Source organism: Haematobia irritans, chromosome 3, assembly GCF_050003625.1.
Source record: "Haematobia irritans isolate KBUSLIRL chromosome 3, ASM5000362v1, whole genome shotgun sequence".
Classification (NCBI taxonomy): Eukaryota; Metazoa; Arthropoda; class Insecta; order Diptera; family Muscidae; genus Haematobia; species Haematobia irritans.
Genome location: NC_134399.1, coordinates 206,611,355 through 206,633,064, shown reverse-complemented (window position 1 = coordinate 206,633,064; position 21,710 = coordinate 206,611,355). Strand labels below are relative to the sequence as shown.

The 21,710-nt window shown below is 32.9% G+C and overlaps 1 protein-coding gene across 4 annotated transcripts in view; it reads right to left on the bottom strand.

Annotated features, from left to right (window-relative positions):
• Nucleotides 1-21,710, bottom strand: part of Mct1 (Monocarboxylate transporter 1) — a 106,567-nt gene that overhangs the window by 6,188 nt on the left and 78,669 nt on the right. For all 4 annotated transcript variants that reach the window (XM_075302355.1, XM_075302353.1, XM_075302354.1 and 1 more), the window contains 6 exons: nt 20,391-20,930; nt 12,215-12,334; nt 11,970-12,073; nt 6,840-7,292; nt 6,599-6,778; nt 6,403-6,519 (listed from right to left, as the gene is read on the bottom strand). In XM_075302355.1, the coding sequence (XP_075158470.1) occupies nt 6,403-6,519; nt 6,599-6,778; nt 6,840-7,292; nt 11,970-12,073; nt 12,215-12,334; nt 20,391-20,556 (1,140 nt within the window). In that variant the 5' untranslated portion in view covers nt 20,557-20,930. The remainder of the gene's footprint in view (nt 1-6,402; nt 6,520-6,598; nt 6,779-6,839; nt 7,293-11,969; nt 12,074-12,214; nt 12,335-20,390; nt 20,931-21,710) is intronic.

The window sequence follows — 21,710 nt, the reverse complement described above, 5'->3', positions numbered from 1 at the left end:
ATTATATATAGCCCCCATATAAACCGATCCCCCGATTTGGCTTGCGAGGCCCCTAAGAGAAGCAAATTTCATCCGATCCGGCTGAAATTTGGTACATGGTGTCAATATATAGTCTCTAACCACCATGCAAAAATTGGTCCACATCGGTCCATAATTATATATAGCCCCCATATAAACCGATCCCCCGATTTGGCTTGCGAGGCCTCTAAGAGAAGCAAATTTCATCCGATCCGGCTGAAATTTGGTACATGGTGTTAGTATATGGTCTCTAACAACCATGCAAAAATTGGTCGACATCGGTCCATAATTATATATAGCCCCCATATAAACCGATCCCCCGATTTGGCTTGCGAGGCCGCTAAGAGAAGCAAATTTCATCCGATCCGGCTGAAATTTTGTACGTGATGTTAGTATATGGTCTATAACAACCATGCAAAAATTGGTCCACATCGGTTCATAATTATATATAGCCCCCATATAAACCGATCACCAGATTTGACCACCGGAACCTCTTGGAAGACCAAAATTCATCTGATTCAGTTGAAATTTGGTATGTGGTGTTAATATATGGCCTCAAACTCCCATGCAAAAATTGGTCGATATCTGTCCATAATTATATATAGGCCCCATATAAACCGATCCCCAGATTTGACCTCCAGAGCCCCTTGGAAAAGCAAAATTCTTGCCATTCGGTTGAAATTTGGTACGTGATGTTATTATATGGTATCCAACAACCATGCAGGAATTGGTTCCTATCAGTCCATAATTATATATAGCTCCCATATAAACCGATCCCCAGATTTGACCTCCGGTGCCTTTTGGAGAAGCAAAATTCATCCGATCTGCTTGAAATTTGGTACGTGGTGGTAGTATATGATATTTAACAACCATGCCAAAAGTGGTCCATATCAGTCCATAATCGTACATAGCCCCATATAAACCGATCCCGAGATTTGGTTTTGGAACCTCTTGGAGGAGCAAATTTCATCCGAGTGAGTTGAAATTTGGTACATTGTGCTAGTATATGGTCGTTAACAACCATGCCTAACTAGGTCCATATCGGTCTATAGTTATATATAGCCCTCAGATAAATCGATCCCCAATCACACAAAAATTAGTCCATACCAATAATTGTATATAGCCCCCATATAAGCGACCCCCATATTTCAATTCTGGCTCTCTACGTACCGTGCAAAAAGTCCATATCGATTCGTAATTATTTGTAGACTTAACTATACATAACTTTTTTGTCTAATATAAATATACCATGTATGGACTAAATCACAGTCTTTCGTAGAAGTTTCTACGCAATCCATGGTGGTGGGTACATAAGATTCGGCCTGGCCGAACTTGCGGCCGTATGTACTTGTTTTTTTTTGTGTTCAACCGAAATCGAAAAATTAAATTTTTAAAAAATTTATTCAAATTCATGCAAATTATTAGTTTTTAGTTAAAATTTCTCAAATATGAGAAAAGTTCCTAGACATTAATAATGTTATGTGTATGTCAGTTAAATGAACTAAAAAATATAAAAAATTTTATACACAAAGACATTTTTGCAATTGTTGACTCCAATTCTTTTCTTCAAACCATGAAATTTTCTATAGCAAGTGAAACAATTAATTATTATCTAATAAATTGTCTTTAATTTTTCGACACATAGTTATTTATTTTTGTATATCGACATTTGTAATAGAAATTAGTTTAACTTTTCTAAAGTTAACCTAAATATTCCTTTCTGGTGGGTTCACTTTTTTATACCCTCCACCATAGTCATTCCGTTTGTCATTCCGTTTATAACACATCGAAATATTGGTCTAAGACCCCATAAAGTATATATATTCTGTGCCGTGGAGAAATTCTGAGTCGATCTAGGTATGTCCGTCCGTCTGTGGAAATCACGCTAACTTCCGACAAAAACAAGCTATCGACTTGAAACTTGGCAAAGGTACACCCAGAGAAGGAATATGATCACCTCAAACATGTTTCAAGAGCAAAATGATATTTTTGGATGGTGACCAAGTAAAATGTTCACTGCATCCATGTTATTTTCTCAGAAATTATGTATCTGTTTTCGGAAAGCATGTTATGTTTGGCGAGAAAACAACATTTTTGCGACAAACATGTTGCATGGTCACCATCCAAAAATAACATTTTGCTCTTGAAACATGTTTGAGGTGATCATATTCCTTCTCTGTGTGTAGTTGTTATTGATGGAGATCAGATGATATTGCAAATGGGCCATAACGGACCACGTTTACGTTAGGGATATATAAATCGAAAATCGGTTATTCGAATTTGGGCATGAAAATCTAAAAAATCGAAATCGATTATTAACCTAAAAATAATCACAAAATCGATTTTAGATTTTCAACTAATTTTTAATTTTGACCATGAAAAATTGATTTAAGGTTTTGAACTAGAAGAATAAAACTTCTGATTTCAGTAATAAAGTAACAAAAATCGATTATTGACCTAAAAATAATCGCAATCTCGATTTTAGATTTTCAACTAATTTTTAATTTTGACCATCAAAAATTGATTTTACATTTTTAACTAGAAGAATAAAAATTCTGATTTTATTAAATAAAATATCAAATTGGTGGAAATGAATGCTTTGTGTTTTCAATTTCCTTGAATTATTTGGGAAAATAAAAATTAATGATTGGCACATGTTAAAAATTTTATATTGAACATTTTAAAAATATATTAAACAAATTTAAAAATTAACATGTTTGGCTGAAACACTAATTTTTGGATTTTGTCTTTGGCAAAAAGACAAATAGATTTGGTAAAATCGAATATTTTGTAGAAACATTATTTCTATGAAAATCGATTATGAAAAATCATTGGTAAAAATAATCGAAAATCGATTTTTGATTAAAAGTCAATAATGGAAATGTCGAAAAATCGATTATTGGTTTGTACTATAGATCCCTACTTTACGGTTAGCCCCCATATAAAGCAACCCCAGATTTGGCTTGAGGTGGTTCTAGGAGGGAGCCACCGTGGTGCAATGGTTAGCATGCCCGCCTTGCATACACAAGGTCGTGGGTTCGATTCCTGCTTCGACCGAACACCAAAAAGTTTTTCGGCGATGGATTATCCCACCTCAGTAATGCAGGTGATATTTCTGAGGGTTTCAAAGCTTCTCTAAGTGGTTTCACTGCAATGTGGAACGCCGTTCGGACTCGTCATTGAGCTTAACATGGAATAGGGCAGCACTCAGTGATAAGAGAGAAGTTCACCAATGTGGCATCACAATAGACTGAATAGTCTAAGTGAGTCTGATACATCGGGCTGCCACCTAACCTAACCTAGGAGGAGCAAATTCCATCAGATCTGGTTGATATTCGGTACGTGGTGTTAGTATAACACCTATAACACACATGCAAAAATTAGTCCACATCGCTTCATAACAGTTTGGCTGATAAGTTCGCGGTCTAACAAAGAAAAACACATTTTTTTTTTGTCAAAATTCGTTTTTATTATTCAACATAGTTCCCTTCAAGAGCGATACAACGATTATAACGACCTTCCAATTTTTTGATACCATTTTGGTAGTACTCCTTCGGTTTTGCCTCAAAATAGGCTCCAGTTTCGGCGATCACCTCTTCATTGCAGCCAAATTTTTTCCCTGCGAGCATCCTTTTGAGGTCTGAGAACAAGAAAAAGTCGCTTGGGGCCAGATCTGGAGAATACGGTGGGTGGGGAAGCAATTCGAAGCCCAATTCATGAATTTTTGCCATCGTTCTCAATGACTTGTGGCACGGCCCGTTGTATTGGTAGAACAACACTTTTTTTCTTCATATGGGGCCGTTTTGCCCCGATTTCGACCTTCAAACGCTCCAATAACGCCATATAATTGTCACTGTTGATGGTTCTTCCCTTCTCAAGATAATCGATAAAAATTATTCCATGCGCATCCCAAAAAACACAAGCCATTACTTTGCCAGCGGACTTTTGAGTCTTTCCACGCTTCGGAGACGGTTCACCGGTCGCTGTCCACTCACCCGGAAAAACTCGGGTGTATTACGAGTTAACAGCTGCAAACACCGCTCAGAATCATCAACACGTTGTTGTTTTTGGTCAAATGTGAGCTCGCGCGGCACCCATTTTGCACAGAGCTTCCGCATATCCAAATATTGATGAATGGTATGACCAACACGTTCCTTTGATATCTTTAAGGCCTCTGCTATCTCGATCAACTTCATTTTACGGTCATTCAAAATCATTTTATGGATTTTTTTGATGTTTTCGTCGGTAACCACCACTTTCGGGCGTCCACTGCGTTCACCGTCCTCCGTGCTCATTTCACCACGCTTGAATTGTGCATACCAATCAATTATTGTTGATTTCCCTGGGGCAAAGTCCGGAAACTCATTATCAAGGCAAGTTTTTGCTTCCACCGTATTTTTTTCCTTCAGAAAACAGTATTTTATCAAAACACGAAATTCCTTTTTTCATTTTTTTCACAATAACAAAAGTTGCTTCACAAAAGACGCTCTATATCACAAACTAATTGACTTACAGACGTCAAATTTTGACACGAATCATTTGAAGGTTGGTACTATATAAAAATAATATGCATTTAATACTAGCGACGCCATCTATGTGTCAGACCGGGGACTTATCAGCCAAAATGTTAATTGTATATAGGCCCCATATAAATCGATCCCTAGATTTTGCTTGCGGATTCTCTTTGAGGAGCAAATTTCATACGATACGGTTGAAATTTGGTATGTGGTGTTAGTATATGGTCTCTAACTAACATTCATGCTAAAATTGGTCCATATTGGTCCATAGTTAGATATAGCCCCCATATAAACCGATCCCCAGATCTGAGCTCCGAAGCCTCTTGGAGGAGCAAATTTTTTGGAGGCTTAAACTTCATTCGAGTGAAATTTGGTACATTTTGTTAGAATATGGTCTCCAACAACCATGGAACAATTGGTCCATATCTGCTATAATTATATATAGCCCCCCTATAAATCGATCCCTAGATTTGTAATCGGGAGACTCTTGGAAGAGCAAATTCTTTGAAGGCACAAATTTCATCCAATTATAGTCTCTAACAACCATGCCAAAATATGGTCTGTGTAATATATATACCCCGTATGGACTAACTTCCAATTTAAAAGACGATTTTAAGGAGTTTTAAGATACGTTGCCATTGACAAGTATTACCACAACCCAAGTAACTCGATTGTGAATGACAGTTTTCAAGTACAAGTTTCTAGGTATATAAGATTCGGCCTGGCCGAACTTACGACCGTATTCTCGTTTATGCTTAAATATTAGCAATGTAAGAAGTTGGAAATTGGCTGGGAAGTTATGTTCCTACAAACGTTGGCAACGTGAATAAAATCATTGGACTTTGTAATTCTTCAACTCGGGAACGGCTATAGACTGTCGCAAATCTCTCAACGAGATGGCTAAGCAGCGCAATAATCACTTATTATGGATGCCTGGCCACAGGAACATACTAGGGAACTACAAAGTGGATGAGTTAGGAAGGCTTAAATATTCCAGGGGAATTTGAATCTGTTGATATGCCTCTGGCTGTTAAGATGGGGAATGTCGGATGGAAGAATTGCAACGACACCAAGCAAATATGGCCCCAAATATGAAGGAAAATGAATCTTGTGTTAATGTCCTGTCTACTGCGTAAGGAGTATGCGAATTTTAGGAATTTGGAAATTATTGACTTAAACTGTCTGCCGAATTTTTTGGAACAATCAGTTTGGTCAAAAATAATCGAGTTGGTTTAAGGGTAAAGGGTAAAATTTATTTTTAGTTAATGTAGTATCACTGACACTTAACCTAACAAGTCCATTGAGATCAGAGTCAGCCCAGATTGGTATATTCGTTTACCAATGGGATGGGATGGGATAGAACTATTGAACTAACCCTGGTGATACAATAATCACATAAGAAATCTTAAGATCATGATGCTGGACTGATTCAGCATCTCAATGGCCTAAGCCTTAAACATTTTGATATTGTAGTACAATACAATAAATACACTTTGCGTGACAATATACTTTGAAAAAGTTCTCAGCTATCTTTGACTTTATATTTGAACTTGATTTTCTATCATTCAGCAACCTTTGATTTTATATTCGTACTTAATTTTCATTTTAATTCAATTTGATTTATACAAAAAAATTGTTTTCGCGTGAACGTTAAACTAAATTTAAAAGAAACTATGACTTTTCCTGAATTATTGGAAAATCTGTATCAAATCATTTCGAATTTCCTAGGAGATAATGAGAAATTAATAGCACTCGTCAGTGGAGCAATTGTTATTCTAGTGGGAATACATCAAATGGCTGTAATGTATTTGAATGGCAATAACCAACAAAATGGACGAATGCAATAGTGAAGTGATGTCTGGCTTACCTGTTCCTCGCCCAAATGCAATTGTGAATGTCGAAGTGAACCATAACGCTGTATGGCACCAGAACCTGAAAGATCTTGGCGAGAACGAACATATTCGGGGATATTATGTAGGGAACCCTAAAGCGGGGAGGAAATGAAGGGGGAAAAATGAATACAAAAAAACATTTTTAGTTAGTTAATAAAACATGAATCTTACCTGATATAAAATATCTGGTCTATACATAGTACCACTACCAGATTTCTCACGATGACTTTCTTTCAATTGGGCCAAATGAGGTTGACTTAAAGAGGGACGAATCATATCATCATTGCTGTTACTTTTTGAAACGACAGAAATTTCCAGTTTACCATTGGAAGAACCATTTGCATTATTAAGCTAAAACAAATAGAGAGAAAATAATTCCTATTTCTTGGCTTCTCACATATCTATCACCTACCTTATTTTTAAAGGTATGACCCACACTATTGGATCTACTCAGACCATTTGTTTCACTCTTTGGCAGTTGTAGATATTGTTCAGCTTGCTTGATATTTGGCTTAAGCGGTTCCAATTCTGCAGGCGTTGTATGATTGTCTATGATATCTTTCTTTTTCGCTGCTGTGGGTTTTGGAGCTTCCAGGGGTCGGAACATAGCTCCGAATATAATACAATTCAATACTATACCACCGACTATCAGTAAAGCTCCCCGCCATCCATATGATCCCATAAGTTGTTCCATCAGAGGTGCAAATACAAAAGTACCAAAACCTGACCCGCATACTGCAATTCCAGTGGCCAAAGATCGTTTCGCTTCGAAATATGTACTCACACTCACAATGGCTGGCAAATAGATGAGACCTAAACCCAAACCAGTACCAAGGCCAATGGTTACGATAAGTGTAAGGACATTCTGCAATTGAAATAAACAATTGAATTAAGTGATACTGCTGATAATATCAATAAAAGGGATTAGTGGTAATATAGACATGGAAATATATTAAATTTACTACAAATAGCTAATATCTATCATCACAAAGTAAATTTCAATTAATAAATAAGAGTGGATTTTGTCTACTTTGCTAAAATTAGCATGAGCTTAAAACAGTACAAAAAATGCCGAAAATCTCATATTTTAAAGCAAACAACAATCAACGCCTTGAATTGCCATTGCAATATATTGTCTATTTCTATAATTGGTTTGGATATTATTAAATTATATATATGTGCCTACTTGCTTTACTTATAATATTAGGTGCATACTTTTAGGCGCATGTTTTGTTGCCAGAGTTTCCCATAAAATTACACTGGGAAACTTTGTACTGTACTATGTCGTCTTATTAGCCCGATTCGTGCCGAATTGAGGAAAAAAATTGAAGAAAGATTTTCCTTACAGACCGGTACTATGTTCAGTTTTCGTATTGAAATTATCACTATTAATTTACTTATTAAACAAGTAAGGAAAGTCGAAAGTCGCGCGGGGCCGACTATATTATACACTTCACCACTATGTATAGCAACATTTTTGATACCATCTTAACACTTTCGAATTTGTTGGGAACTAAAGGGTGATTCTTTTGAGGTTAGGATTTTCATGCATTAGTATTTGACAGATCACGTGGGATTTCAGACATGGTGTCAAAGAGAAAGATGCTCAGTATGCTTTGACATTTCATCATGAATAGACTTACTAACGAGCCACAACGTCGAATTTTCAGTGAATGGGCCCTAGAAAAGTTGGCAGAAAATCCGCTTTTTTATCGACAAATTTTGTTCAGCGATGAGGCTCATTTCTGGTTGAATGGCTACGTAAATAAGCAAAATTGCCGCATTTGGAGTGAAGAGCAACCAGAAGCCGTTCAAGAACTGCCCATGCATCCCGAAAAATGCACTGTTTGGTGTGGTTTGTACGCTGGTGGAATCATTGGACCGTATTTTTTCAAAGATGCTGTTGGACGCAACGTTACGGTGAATGGCGATCGCTATCGTTCGATGCTAACAAACTTTTTGTTGCCAAAAATGGAAGAACTGAACTTGGTTGACATGTGGTTTCAACAAGATGGCGCTACATGCCACACAGCTCGCGATTCTATGGCCATTTTGAGGGAAAACTTCGGAGAACAATTCATCTCAAGAAATGGACCGGTAAGTTGGCCACCAAGATCATGCGATTTGACGCCTTTAGACTATTTTTTGTGGGGCTACGTCAAGTCTAAAGTCTACAGAAATAAGCCAGCAACTATTCCAGCTTTGGAAGACAACATTTCCGAAGAAATTCGGGCTATTCCGGCCGAAATGCTCGAAAAAGTTGCCCAAAATTGGACTTTCCGAATGGACCACCTAAGACGCAGCCGCGGTCAACATTTAAATGAAATTATCTTCAAAAAGTAAATGTCATGGACCAATCTAACGTTTCAAATAAAGAACCGATGAGATTTTGCAAATTTTATGCGTTTTTTTAAAAAAAAAAGTTATCAAGCTCTTAACAAATCACCCTTTATATTAAGGTTTATATTCCGAAATACAAATAGTTATATATGAAGCAATTTGGACAATGTCTTTTAAACTTTTACAAAATCTCTAGACTCAAAATTTAAATTGGTTAATGACCGGGACGGGCCACAATGTTCGTAAAAAACAAGTAAGGAAAGTCTAAAGTCGGGCGGGGCCGACTATATTATACCCTGCACCACTTTGTAGATCTAAATTTTCGATACCATATCACATCCGTTAAATGTGTTGGGGGCTACATATAAAGGTTTGTCCCAAACACATACATTTAAATATCACTCGATCTGGACAGAATTTGATAGACTTCGGCTAATGCACTAGGGTTGAACACAATGTTAGTAAAAAATATGGGAAACATATAAATCTGAAGCAATTTTAAAGAAAGTTCGCAAAAGTCTATTTATGATTTATAGCTCAATATATATGTATTAGAAGTTTAGGAAAATTAGAGTCATTTTTACAACTTTTCGACTAAGCAGTGACGATTTTACAAGGAAAATTTTGGTATTTTGACCATTTTTGTCGAAATCAGAAAAACATATATATGGGAGCTATATCTAAATCTGAACCGATATCAACCAAATTTGTCACGCATAGCTACAATGCTAATTCTACTCCCTGTGCAAAATTTCAACTAAATCGGAGTTAAAAATTGGCCTCTGTGGTCATATGAGTTTAAATCGGGCGAAAGCTATATATGGGACATATATCTAAATCTTAACCGATTTCAACCAAATTTGGCACACATAGATACAATGCTAATCCTACTCCCTCTGCAAAATTTCAACTACATCGGAGTTAAAAATTGGCCTCTGTGGTCATATGAGTGTAAATCGGCCAAAAGCTATATATGGGAGCTATATCTAAATCTGAACCGATTTCAACAAAATTTGGCACATTTAACTACTCTACTAATTGTACTCCTAATGCAAAATTTCAACCAAATGGGGGTAAAACTCTGGCTTCTGGTACAGTAGTAGTCCATATCGGGCGAAAGATATATATGGGAGCTATATCTAAATATGAACCGATTTCAATAAAATTTAGCACACTTGACTATTGTACTAATTTTTCTCCTTGTGCACAATTTTAAGCAAATTAGGGTAAAACTCTAGCTTTTGGGGCCATATAAGTCATATCGGGCGAAATATATATATGGGAGCTATATCTAAATCTGAACCGATTTCTACCAAAATCAATAGTTCTATTCTGACTAAAACTGCGACCAGACTTTGATTACAAAAATGTGTTCACGGACAGTCGGACATGGCTATATCGACTCAGGAGCCCACCCTGAGCATTTTTGCCAAAGACACCATGTGTCTATCTCGTCTCCTTCTGGGTGTTGCAAACATATGCACTAACTTATAATACCCTGTTCCACAGTGTGGCGCAGGGTAAAGGGTGATACGGTCAAATAGAACATTTTCATTAATTTTGTGGCGACGCTTTTTTTTGCTGGGACATGAAAGCAAAAATTTTTGAGGTAAGGTCAATAATCAAGAAAAATAATTTAAAATTAATGAAATTGTCTTTAAAATTGTTGTCTTTTTGCATCTTGACTACACAGCAAAAAATTGTTCAAATATAAAGGGTGATACGGTCAAAATTTGGTCAAGGGAAAACGCGGGTAAATCGATGAAATCCTTTATTTAAAAAAATAAATTAAATTTCTTTTTCAAGTTCAATTGGTATAAAAGTCAGGAAAAATATTCAGTTAGGCTTTCGCTTTTCCAAATCCAAATTGCCGGGCCTCACGCTTGACACCTGCCATCAGATTTTGTACAGCCACCTTGTCCACCTTCTTCGCCGCAGAAAGCCAGTTTGCCTTGAACTGCTGCTCGTCCTTAGCAGTTTTTTGGTCTTCTTTAGGTTCCGCTTGACAATAGCCCAGTATTTCTCAATTGGGCGGAGCTCTGGCGTGTTGGGAGGGTTCTTGTCCTTGGGAACCACCTGCACGTTGTTGGCGGCGTACCACTCCATGGCCTTTTTACCGTAATGGCAAGATGCCAAATCCGGCCAAAACAGTACAGAACAACCGTGTTTCTTCAGGAAAGGCAGCAGACGTTTATTCAAACACTCTTTCACGTAAATTTCTTGGTTGACAGTCCCGGAAGCTATGAAAATGCTGCTTTTCAAGCCAAAGGTACAGATGGCTTGCCAAACCAGATATTTCTTTGCGAACTTTGACAGTTTTATGTGCTTGAAAATATCTGCTACCTTTCCCCTTCCTTTTGCCGTATAAAACTCCTGTCCCGGAAGCTGCTTGACGTAGGTTTCGTCGTCCATTACCACGCAGTCAAACTTCGTCAGCATCGTCGTGTACAGCCTCCGGAATCGCGCTTTGGCCGTCGTAGTTTGTTTATCATCGCGATTTGGAGTCACTACCTTCTTGTAAGTCGATAGTCCGGCTCGTTTTTTGGCTCGATGCACGGTTGTAGACGATACACCCAGCTTATGTGCGGCATCTCGGAGAGAGGTTAGGGTTTCGCTTGAAACTACCGGCAACTCTCTTTGTCGTCTCAGCGGCTTCCGGTTTTCGATTTCCACCCAATCCAGACTTCCTGGCTTTCGACAAACGTTCCCTTAACACTTAACACTTAAATTACATTTGTAACGGTTGATTTGGCAACTTTTAGCGATTTTGCCAGCTTTGCGTGCGAGTAGCTCGGATTTTCGCGATGCGCGAGCAAAATTTTGATACGCTGCTCTTCTTGCTTGGACGGAATTTTGACAACTGAAGAGTGAATTCCAAAATCAAAATAGGAGCAACATTGTACACACACACCTTCAAAATGAGGGGTGCTCAGGTTTTTTAAATGCAAAATTGAAAGAAATACGTCAAGTTTATATTGACCAAATTTTGACCGTATCACCCTTTATAAAGTTGTGTCTTAGATGAGTTCTTATTTCAATTCTCTGCTGCTTTGGATTGGATGAATTAATAGCAAAATCTTTAATGTATAGACAAAATCTTTGGAACCGGGCAGGGTTTTTTTTCAGTGTATGAAATTTTGGACAAATCTTATGTTAAGTTCTATTGATTGATGTGAAAAATATTTTGCATTGATTTTCTTACCTGTGCAAACGTACTAATGACTATGCAAAAGGCAGTTAGAATGGCTCCCGCTATTGTCACAGCTCGGCAACCATAACGATTAACAAATGATGATGAAATTGGACCTAGAATAGTATAAAGAAGATATAATTTAAATTAAAATGCCTAGAAGTATACTATAAATTTTGGTATATTAATTTGCTTACTCAACTAACCAATAAAATAGCACACATTGTTGAAATAATCCAATCATATATAAAACTCACCTGATGCAAATGTCACACCCACCATAATAGAGACAATCCACGCTGTATAACCTTTGCCCTCATTGAAATATACAAGGAACTCATCATAGAATAGACCAAAGGAATAAGTCATGCCATCGGCTGTAAATAAAAGAAAATAATTTGGAAATTGTACTATATTAAAATACGGAACATATTTATTTATCGTATTTTTATCAATTAGCTAGTTGCATATCGTTTTATAGAAAAATATGTATAATAGCAACATCTGATGGTTACCTTGCTATGATGGTAAATTTTTCTATTTAAGTTTTTTACAAAAAAAATTGCAAGTAAATTGAAATGTCAGAAATTTGTTGGTTTGTTTATCATTTGACCTTCTCATTTAGTCAAAAATGCAATATTGAAACTGGAAACCTCGCACAAAAAGTGAACAACGGGAAATTAGCCCCAAAACCTAAATTAAGTAATTGGACATAATTAGTTTTTTCACGTCTTAATGAAAATTTCAAAGTTTAAAGGAAACAAGTACATACGGCCGTAATCTTATGCACCCTCCACCATGTATTGCGTAGAAACTTATACTAAAAACTGTCATACACAATCCAATTACCTGGGTTGCGGTAACACTTGCCGATAGCAAGGTATCTTAAACTTCTTAACACCGTCTTCTAAATTGTAAGTTAGTCCATACGGGGTATATATTAAACAAAAAAGGCCGATAAAATTCGTATATAATTCAGCTTGACATAAATTTCTATAGACATAAAATTTTGACATTTTCTATAGGAATAAAATTTTGAAAAAAAAATTCTATAGAAATAAAATTTTGACAAAATTTCTATTGAAATAAAATTTTGACAAAATTTCAATAGAAATTTTGTCAAATAAAATTTTGGCAAAATTTTCTATAGAAATAAAATTTTGACAAAATTTCAATAGAAATAAAATTTTGACAAAATTTTCTATAGTAATAAAATTTTGACAAAATTTTCTATAGAAATAAAATTTTGAGAAAATTTTCTATTCAAATAAAATTTTGACAAAATTTTCTATAGTAATAAAATTTTGATAAAATTGTCTATAGAAATGAAATTTTGCTAGATTATTTTTGGCGATATGGAGCAATTTCTGAGTGATTAGGGATCGGCTATATATAACTATATACCGATATGGACCAAGTTTTGCATAGTTATTAGAGACCCTCTACTAACACCACATACAAAATTTCAACCGGATCGGATGAATTTTGCTCCTCCAAGAGCTCCGGAGGTCAAATCTGGGATCGGTTTAAATGTGGTTTAAATGTTATTAAAACCGGTATGGACCAATTTTTGCATGGTTGTTAGAGACCATATACTAACACCACGTACCACATTTAAACCGGATCGGGTGAACTTTGCTCTTCCAAAGGGCTCTTGAGGTAAAATCTGTGGATCGGTTTATATGGGGGCTACATATAATTATGGATCGATATGGACCAATTCCTGCATTGTTATTAGAGACCACATACTAACACCATGTACCAAATTTCAGCCGGATCGGATGAAATTTGCTTCGCTTAGAGGCTCCGCAAGCCAAATCGGTTGACCGGTTTATATGGGGGCTTTGTATAATTATGAACCGATGTGGACCAATTATTGCATAGTTGTTAGAGACCATATTCTTACATCATGTACCAAATTTCAGCCGGATCGGATGAAATTGGCTTCTTTTAGAAGCTCCGCAAGCTAAATCTGAACGTCGGGGGCTATACGTAACCCCCCCCCGAAATGAATGAATATTTTTATATAAATAAATATATATTTTTAGCTGCATAGAAAAATCTTATCGAAGATGTTGAAGAAAAGCTGGAGGAGAGTGCAATAAAGAGATATTTCCAAACGTGCATATTCTTTTAACAATTTTGGTCACTTTGCCAGTTACTCAGGGATGGAAAATACAATTTTAAGAAAGTACAAAAGGTATTTTTTTGAGCGGAACGGTACTTTTTGCTAAATTTCAACAAAAATTTCACTGGAAGATTATTGTCAAGAGACTAAATTTTAAAGAAAATAAAATTTTGACAAAATTTTCTATATAAATAAAATTGTGACAAAATTTTCTATAAAAATAAAATTTTGCAAAAATTCTATATAGAAATAAAATTTTGACAACATTTTTTACCAAAATAAAAAATCGACAGTATAGAATGGCATTCTTTTTTCGACCAAAACATTCTTGAAGTTCAATAAAATCCTGTTTTTGACTATGTCTTTTACAAAATCAAGATTTTCTTCCCACATGAACATGTCTGGTTTGCCATATTTGTAAAAGACTATTAGCAAATAAGGTTGATAAAGACTTTCTCAAAATATTAAAATATTTTGTCAAAGCTATTGTACCATAAATCTGATATCGACTCAAAAATGTCTACACAAAAGGTACTAAATCATTGGCGACTGAAGAAGTCATTGATTTATTTGCTGCCCATAAAGCCCGTCGGCTCAATTTAATATTATAAAACAAGTAAGGAAAGTCTAAAGTCGGGCGGGGCCGACTATATTATACCCTGCACCACTTTGTAGATCTAAATTTTCGATACCATATCACATCCGTCAAATGTGTTGAGGGCTATATAAATTTAAATATCACTCGATCTGGACAGAATTTGATAGACTTCAACAAAATCTATAGACTCAAAATTTAAGTCGGCTAATGCACTAGGGTGGAACACAATGTTAGTAAAAAAATATGGGAAACATTTAAATCTGAAGCAATTTTAAGGAAACTTCAAAAAAGTTTATTTATGATTTATCGCTCTATATATATGTATTAGAAGTTTAGGAAAATTAGAGTCATTTTTACAATTTTTCGACTAAGCTGTGGCGATTTTACAAGGAAAATGTCCATTTTTGTCGAAATCAGAAAAACATATATATGGGAGCTATATCTAAATCTGAACCGATTTCAACCAAATTTGGCACGCATAGCTACAATGCTAATTCTACTCCCTGTGCAAAATTTCAACTAAATCGGAGCAAAAAATTGGCCTCTGTGGTTATATGAGTGTAAATCGGGCGAACGATATATATGGGAGATATAACTAAATCTGAACCGATTTCAATAAAATTTGGCACACTAGACTACACTGCTAGTTGAACTCGTAGTGCAAAATTTCAACCAAATTGGGGTAAAACTCTGGCTTCTGGGACCGTATTAGTCCATATCGAGCGAAAGATATATATGGGAGCTATATCTAAATCTAAACCGATTTCTTCCAAAATCAATAGGTATCTATTCTGAGCCAAAACACATACTTGTGCCAAATTTGAAGTCGATTGGACTAAAACTGCGACCTAGACTTTGATTACAAAAATGTGTTCACGGACAGACGGACATGGCTATATCGACTCAGGAGCCCACCCTGAGCATTTTTGCCAAAGACACCATGTGTCTATCTCGTCTCCTTCTGGGTGTTGCAAACATATGCACTAACTTATAATACCCTGTTCCACAGTGTGGCGCAGGGTATAAATATTGTATACATACCTATGCATAAATAAAATTTTCTACACATGAGATTATATGAATATTTTTTTTTTTAGTTGAACCCCCCCCCGAATTAAAATCCTGGCTACGGCCTTGCCAGAATATATACTTTATGGGGTCTTAGAGCAATATTTGTGACCTCATGACTGACGACCAACAATTAAATTTGCCAAGTTCGTTCATATTGATTATTTTATATGCAATTTTCAATCATTTAATTATGTATAGATTTATGAGAATGACTTATGTGTCTTAAAGAGCATGGGGCCCATTCATGCTTTCAATACAACGCACAGTGTTACAACAATAATATATAACGCATAATATCGGATATTGATCAACATTGGACTAAATGTTGAATACACGCTCTTCATCTGATGGAAAAATCACCAATAATTTTAATTTGTAATTAATAACAAAAATACAATTTTCTTAAATTATTATTTATATAATTTTGAAAAACAAAACATGGATTAAAATAAAAAAATAAAAAATTAATAACTCTGAGAACATCATGTCTATTTATCTAAAAATTCTAGCATTTAATAAAATATAAATATTAACTAATTTAACATTTTTAAGATAACAACACAAAACTGTGGGTAGCAAGAAAAAAATCCTATTTATTTCATATCACAATGCACTCATGTCTCGTCGCCCCAGAACATTGTGCAAATGACAATTTAATTATCCATGTCATTTGTAATGTCAATAACCCTTCCGGCATTGATTGCTTCAACTCGACTTACAATGAGACTCCAACAAAACCACATCGAACTCAATATAACAAGTTTTAGTTGGATATGCATTCGCATTTTTTGGTCTCGAACAGAATGCTTCAAATGCACATAAACCCATCCATTGGTATATAATTGAAGTTGACAGCTAAGCTGCGTAGATAAGATATAGGGAATAACTACAAATACTTATTAATTATTTTTTGAATTGTTAAAATGCCATAAAAACATTTCATTTGTAAAATTGATCGTAACAAAACACTTGAATAGTTAACCCTTTGGGTTTTCTAAGCCAATTTTATTCTAAACGATTTTTGGGTACATTTTTATACACTCTATTATATGTAGAATAGATTTATACCAACTTTGTCATTCCATGTACAAAGTTTTGCTAAAGACTGCCATCCACATTCAATACTTGGCTAGGCATCCAAGGAAAGTGTTCGATTAGTAATTTGATGTCCAAATTTCAATTGGATGGGAGGAAATTTTTTTCTAAATGACCAATCCAGGCTCTGGAAGTCAAATCCAGGGATCGGTTAGTATAGAGATTATATATAATTATTGAGCGATATTTTTTATAATAATTTGTGCATGGGTGTTAGAGGGTATATACCAGAGACAATGTATACTCAAAAGAGAACGCGCTACTTTATTTTTGTTCATAAATTCTAGTTTATTTTAGTTAAATTTTGACCAATGTGAGCAAATGTTCCTTATTTGATAATTTTCACTTACTTTAATGACGTGGAATAAGAATAAGAAATAAAAATTTTATAAAAATATAGCGCACATTTTTACTAAAAAATACAATAATTCCTATTTTCCTAAAATGGGAGAAGTTTGCTTAAATTAAGTTCATAATTATCTCAAATGAGTGTCTTGAACTTCGTACAGCGCTAAAGGCATTTTTCCAATTTTTGAATTCAATTTTTTTCCTGCAATATATGAAATTTTCCTAAACAACAGAAAAAAATGATTTTTTAAAATAAATTTTCTTCAATTTGATAAAAAGTATTGACTTATTTGCAACATATTGCAATTATTTTAGTTAAAATTTTCTAAAAAAAATACATTTTCGTTTCATGGTGGGTTCACTTTTTTTGGGTGTATCAATACTCGATTGGAAAAAAAAACGTTCCCCTCCAAAGGGCTCCGGCGGTCAAATCTGGTATCGGTTAATATGAGGGCCATATAAAAAATTTCCTAAACATTTTATTTCTATAGAAAATTTTCTGAAAATTTTATTTCTATAGAAGTTTTCTGAAAATTTTATTTCTATAGAAAATTATCCGAAAATTTTATTTCTATAGAAAATTTTCGGAAAACTTTATTTCTATAGACAATTTTCAGAAAATTTTATTTATATAGAAAATTTTCTGAAAAATTTATTTCTATAAAAATTTTCTGAACATTTTATTTATATAGAAAATTTTCTGAAAATTTTATTTCTATAAAAAATATTCTGAAAATTTTATTTCTATAGAAAATTTTCTGAAAATTTTTATTTCTATAGAAAATTTTCCGAAAATTTTACTTCTATAGGAAATTATCCGAAAATTTTATTTCTATAGAAAATTATCCGAAAATTTTATTTCTATAGAAAATGTTCTGAAAATTTTTATTTCTATAGAAAATTTTCCGAAAATTTTACTTCTATAGAAAACTATCCGAAAATTTTTTGAAAATTTTACTTTTTACATTTTCTGAAAATTATATTACTATAGAAAATAGAAAATTTTCCGAAAATTTTATTTCTATAGAAAATTATCCAAAATTTTATTTCTACAGAAAATTTTCTGAAAATTACATTTCTATAGAAAATTTTCCGAAAATTTTATTTCTATAGAAAATGTTCCGAAAATTTATTACTATAGAAATTTCTGAAAATATTATTTCTATAGAAAATTTTTCGAAAATTTTATTTTTAAGAAAATTTCCTGAAAATTTTATTTCTACAGAAAATTTTCTAAAAATTTTATTTCTATAGAACATTTTCTAAAAATTTTATTTCTATAGAAAATTTTCTGAAAATTTTACTTCTATTGAAAATTTTCTGAAAATTTTATTTCTGCAGAAAATTTTCTGAAAATTTTATTTCTATAGTAAATTTTCCGAAAATTTTATTTCTATAGAAAATTTTCGGAAAATGTTACTTCTATAGAAAATTATCCGAAAATGTTATTTCTATAGAAACTTTTCCGAAAATTTTATTTCTGTAGAAAATTTTCTGAAAATTTTTATTTCTATAGAAAATTAAACGAAAATTTTATTTCTATAGAAAATTATCCGAAAATTTTATTTCTATAGAAAATTGTCTCCAAATTTTATTTCTACAGAAAATTTTCTGAAAATCATATTTCTATAGAAAATTTTCCGAAAATGTTATTTCTATAGAAAATGTTCCGAAAATTTTATTTCTGTAGTAAATTTTCTAAAAATTTTATTTCATTAGAAAATATTCTAAAAAAATTATATCTACAGAAAATTTTTCGAAAATTTTATTCCTATAGAAAATTTTCTGAAAATTTTATTTTTATAGACAATTTTTCGAAAATTTTATTTCTATAGAAAATGTTTCGAAAATTTTATTATTGTAGAAAATTTTCCGAAAATTTTATTTCTACAGAAAATTTTCTGAAAATTTTCTTTCTATAGAAAATTATCCGAAAATTTTATTTCTGTAGTAAATTTTCTAAAAATTTTATTTCATTAGAAAATATTCTAAAAAAAAAAAATATATCTACAGAAAATTTTTCGAAAATTTTATTCCTATAGATAATTTTCTGAAAATTTTATTTTTATAGACAATTTTTCGAAAATTTTATTTCTATAGAAAATGTTTCGAAAATTTTATTATTGTAGAAAATTTTCCGAAAATTTTATTTCAACAGAAAATTTTCTGAAAATTTTCTTTCTATAGAAAATTATCCGAAAATTTTATTGCTATAGAAAATTATGCAAAAATGTTATTTCTATAGAAAATTATACGAAAATTTTATTTCTATCATCCGAAAATTTTATTTCTATCATCCGAAAATTTTATTTCTAAACAAAAATATCCCAAAATCGTAAAAAAAAGGAAAAAGGAAAAAGTGAAAATTAGCTTATCTCTTGAAGATCATTTGTGAATGTACATTAAAAATAATGATTTAGGAAGAACCAAGGAAGGACCAAGGAAAAACTGGGAGAAAACAGAAATTCCAAAAGGGTTTCATAGAGAAAATATTTTAAAAGGAATATACAAGAAAACGATTTAAAATATTATGGCTATTTATTTGAAGGATTTATTGTGGTGGTAAACTCTATGAATATTCGTGATGTCATAAATAAAGCAGGACTTTATATACTCGTACGTGCATCCTCTACTAATAACTCTAAAATATTTTAACTATTTTAATTAATTGTTTGTATGTGATTTGTTATTTTTTTTATAGAAAAATAGAGTTAATATGTTAGGGTCTTTCTCGTCAGATGTAATGATGCTACAGTGATGTATAAAATTTATTTATATAAATTAAATGAATTTGCTAAAACGAAATTCGAAAACGTTAATCGAAAATGGAAACAGCAATAAAAAAATAAATAAAATTGACAAAGACGATGTATGAAATAGGTGTTCAATTAGGAGCTGAGACCTTCAGGCCATTGACGGCTCTAGGTCCCTACTAGTCGTTTAGTTCGACACATTCAAATACAAATAAAAAGAAAATAGAAGCAGAAAATATCTTGGAATTAACAGGAAATAGAATATAAAAAAAATTTGAGTTTTTCATAAAAAAAATCAAAATAAAGAAAATTACGAACATGTATGAGTCTAGCACCGCAATGAAGCTAGACGAACTAAAAACAATAGAAATTTACTAATAATAAATAAATTATAATTAAATAACCCTTACTCTATGAAACATTAAAATGATTTTACTTACTGATGATATGTATCATAAATGAACCGAATACCACCATCCAACCCCAACCTCCATCTGGGGGTATTGGCTGTGTGGGTTCTTCCAATTCCATTTCATATTGCTTTGTTGTATTGTTGTTGGTATTTGTAGTACCATTGGACTTTTTCTTAGCAGGTGCATGTACCATTTTGGAATGTATTTATGTGGATTATTTTATTTTACAATTTTTTATAGTGCTTTAAAAGCCTTTGAGGTAGTTTGTAGAAAGGTAATGTGTACAGATGATAGTGTAGACAGACTGGAACTATAATTTAAGCATTTATCACAATTTTTATTGAAGAGTTGTGTGTTTTTTCAATTGATGATTTATGTGCGGAACTGCATAAGGATGCTGACAAATTTCACATACAGTCCTATAGATGTAATGATATGTTCCCAACTTCCTTTTTTACTCCAGATCCATCCTGAAATAATAGTTTCTTCTCAAGCTTCGTAATTGATTTGTAAACTGATGCCAGTGCAATGCATTCATTGGTGACCAATCACATTTGTTTTTGAGATCTGAAATGAAAATAAAATAAGAATAATTAGAATAACTAAAACAAATACATGTTAAGCATTATTTAGCTAAAACTATTGAAGAAATTTATGAAAAAAAACTCAATTTGTATATCATTTATGATGGGATTTTATTTCAATAGAAAATTTTGCTAACATTTTATTTCTATAGAAAAGTTTTGCCAAAATTTTATTTCTAAGAAAAATTTTACAAAATTTTATTTCTATAGAAACTTTTGCAAAATTTTATTTCTGTAGAACATTTTCTGAAAATTTTATTTCCAGAGAAAATTTTCTGAAACTTTTATTTCTATAGAAAATTTTCTGCAAATTTTATTTCTATAGAAAATTTTCTGCAAATTTCATTTCTATGAAAATTTTCTGAAAATTTTATTTCTATAGGAAATTTTCTGAAAATTTTATTTCTATAGGAAATTTTCTGAAAATTTTATTTCTATAGAAAATTTTGTCAAAATTTTATTTTTATAGATAATGTTCTCAAAATTGTTTATCCTCTCAAAAATTTTCTAAATGTTTAAGTTCGAGTAAAGATTAATTGGACTTAATAGTGTTCGTTAGAATTTGTATACTACTTTTTGGTACATCCCTGCCAGAGTAGAAATGTCATAATTTGAATATTAATTTATCTTGTCAAAAGCCCCGCCTTCCGCCATCTTGGTTGAGAGCATCTCTCACTTTACTTGTTATCGATAAGCCAATTGGTGCGGTTGCAAATTTATCCATATCGTTGGAAATTATAGGTAATATTGTTTACCATTAATT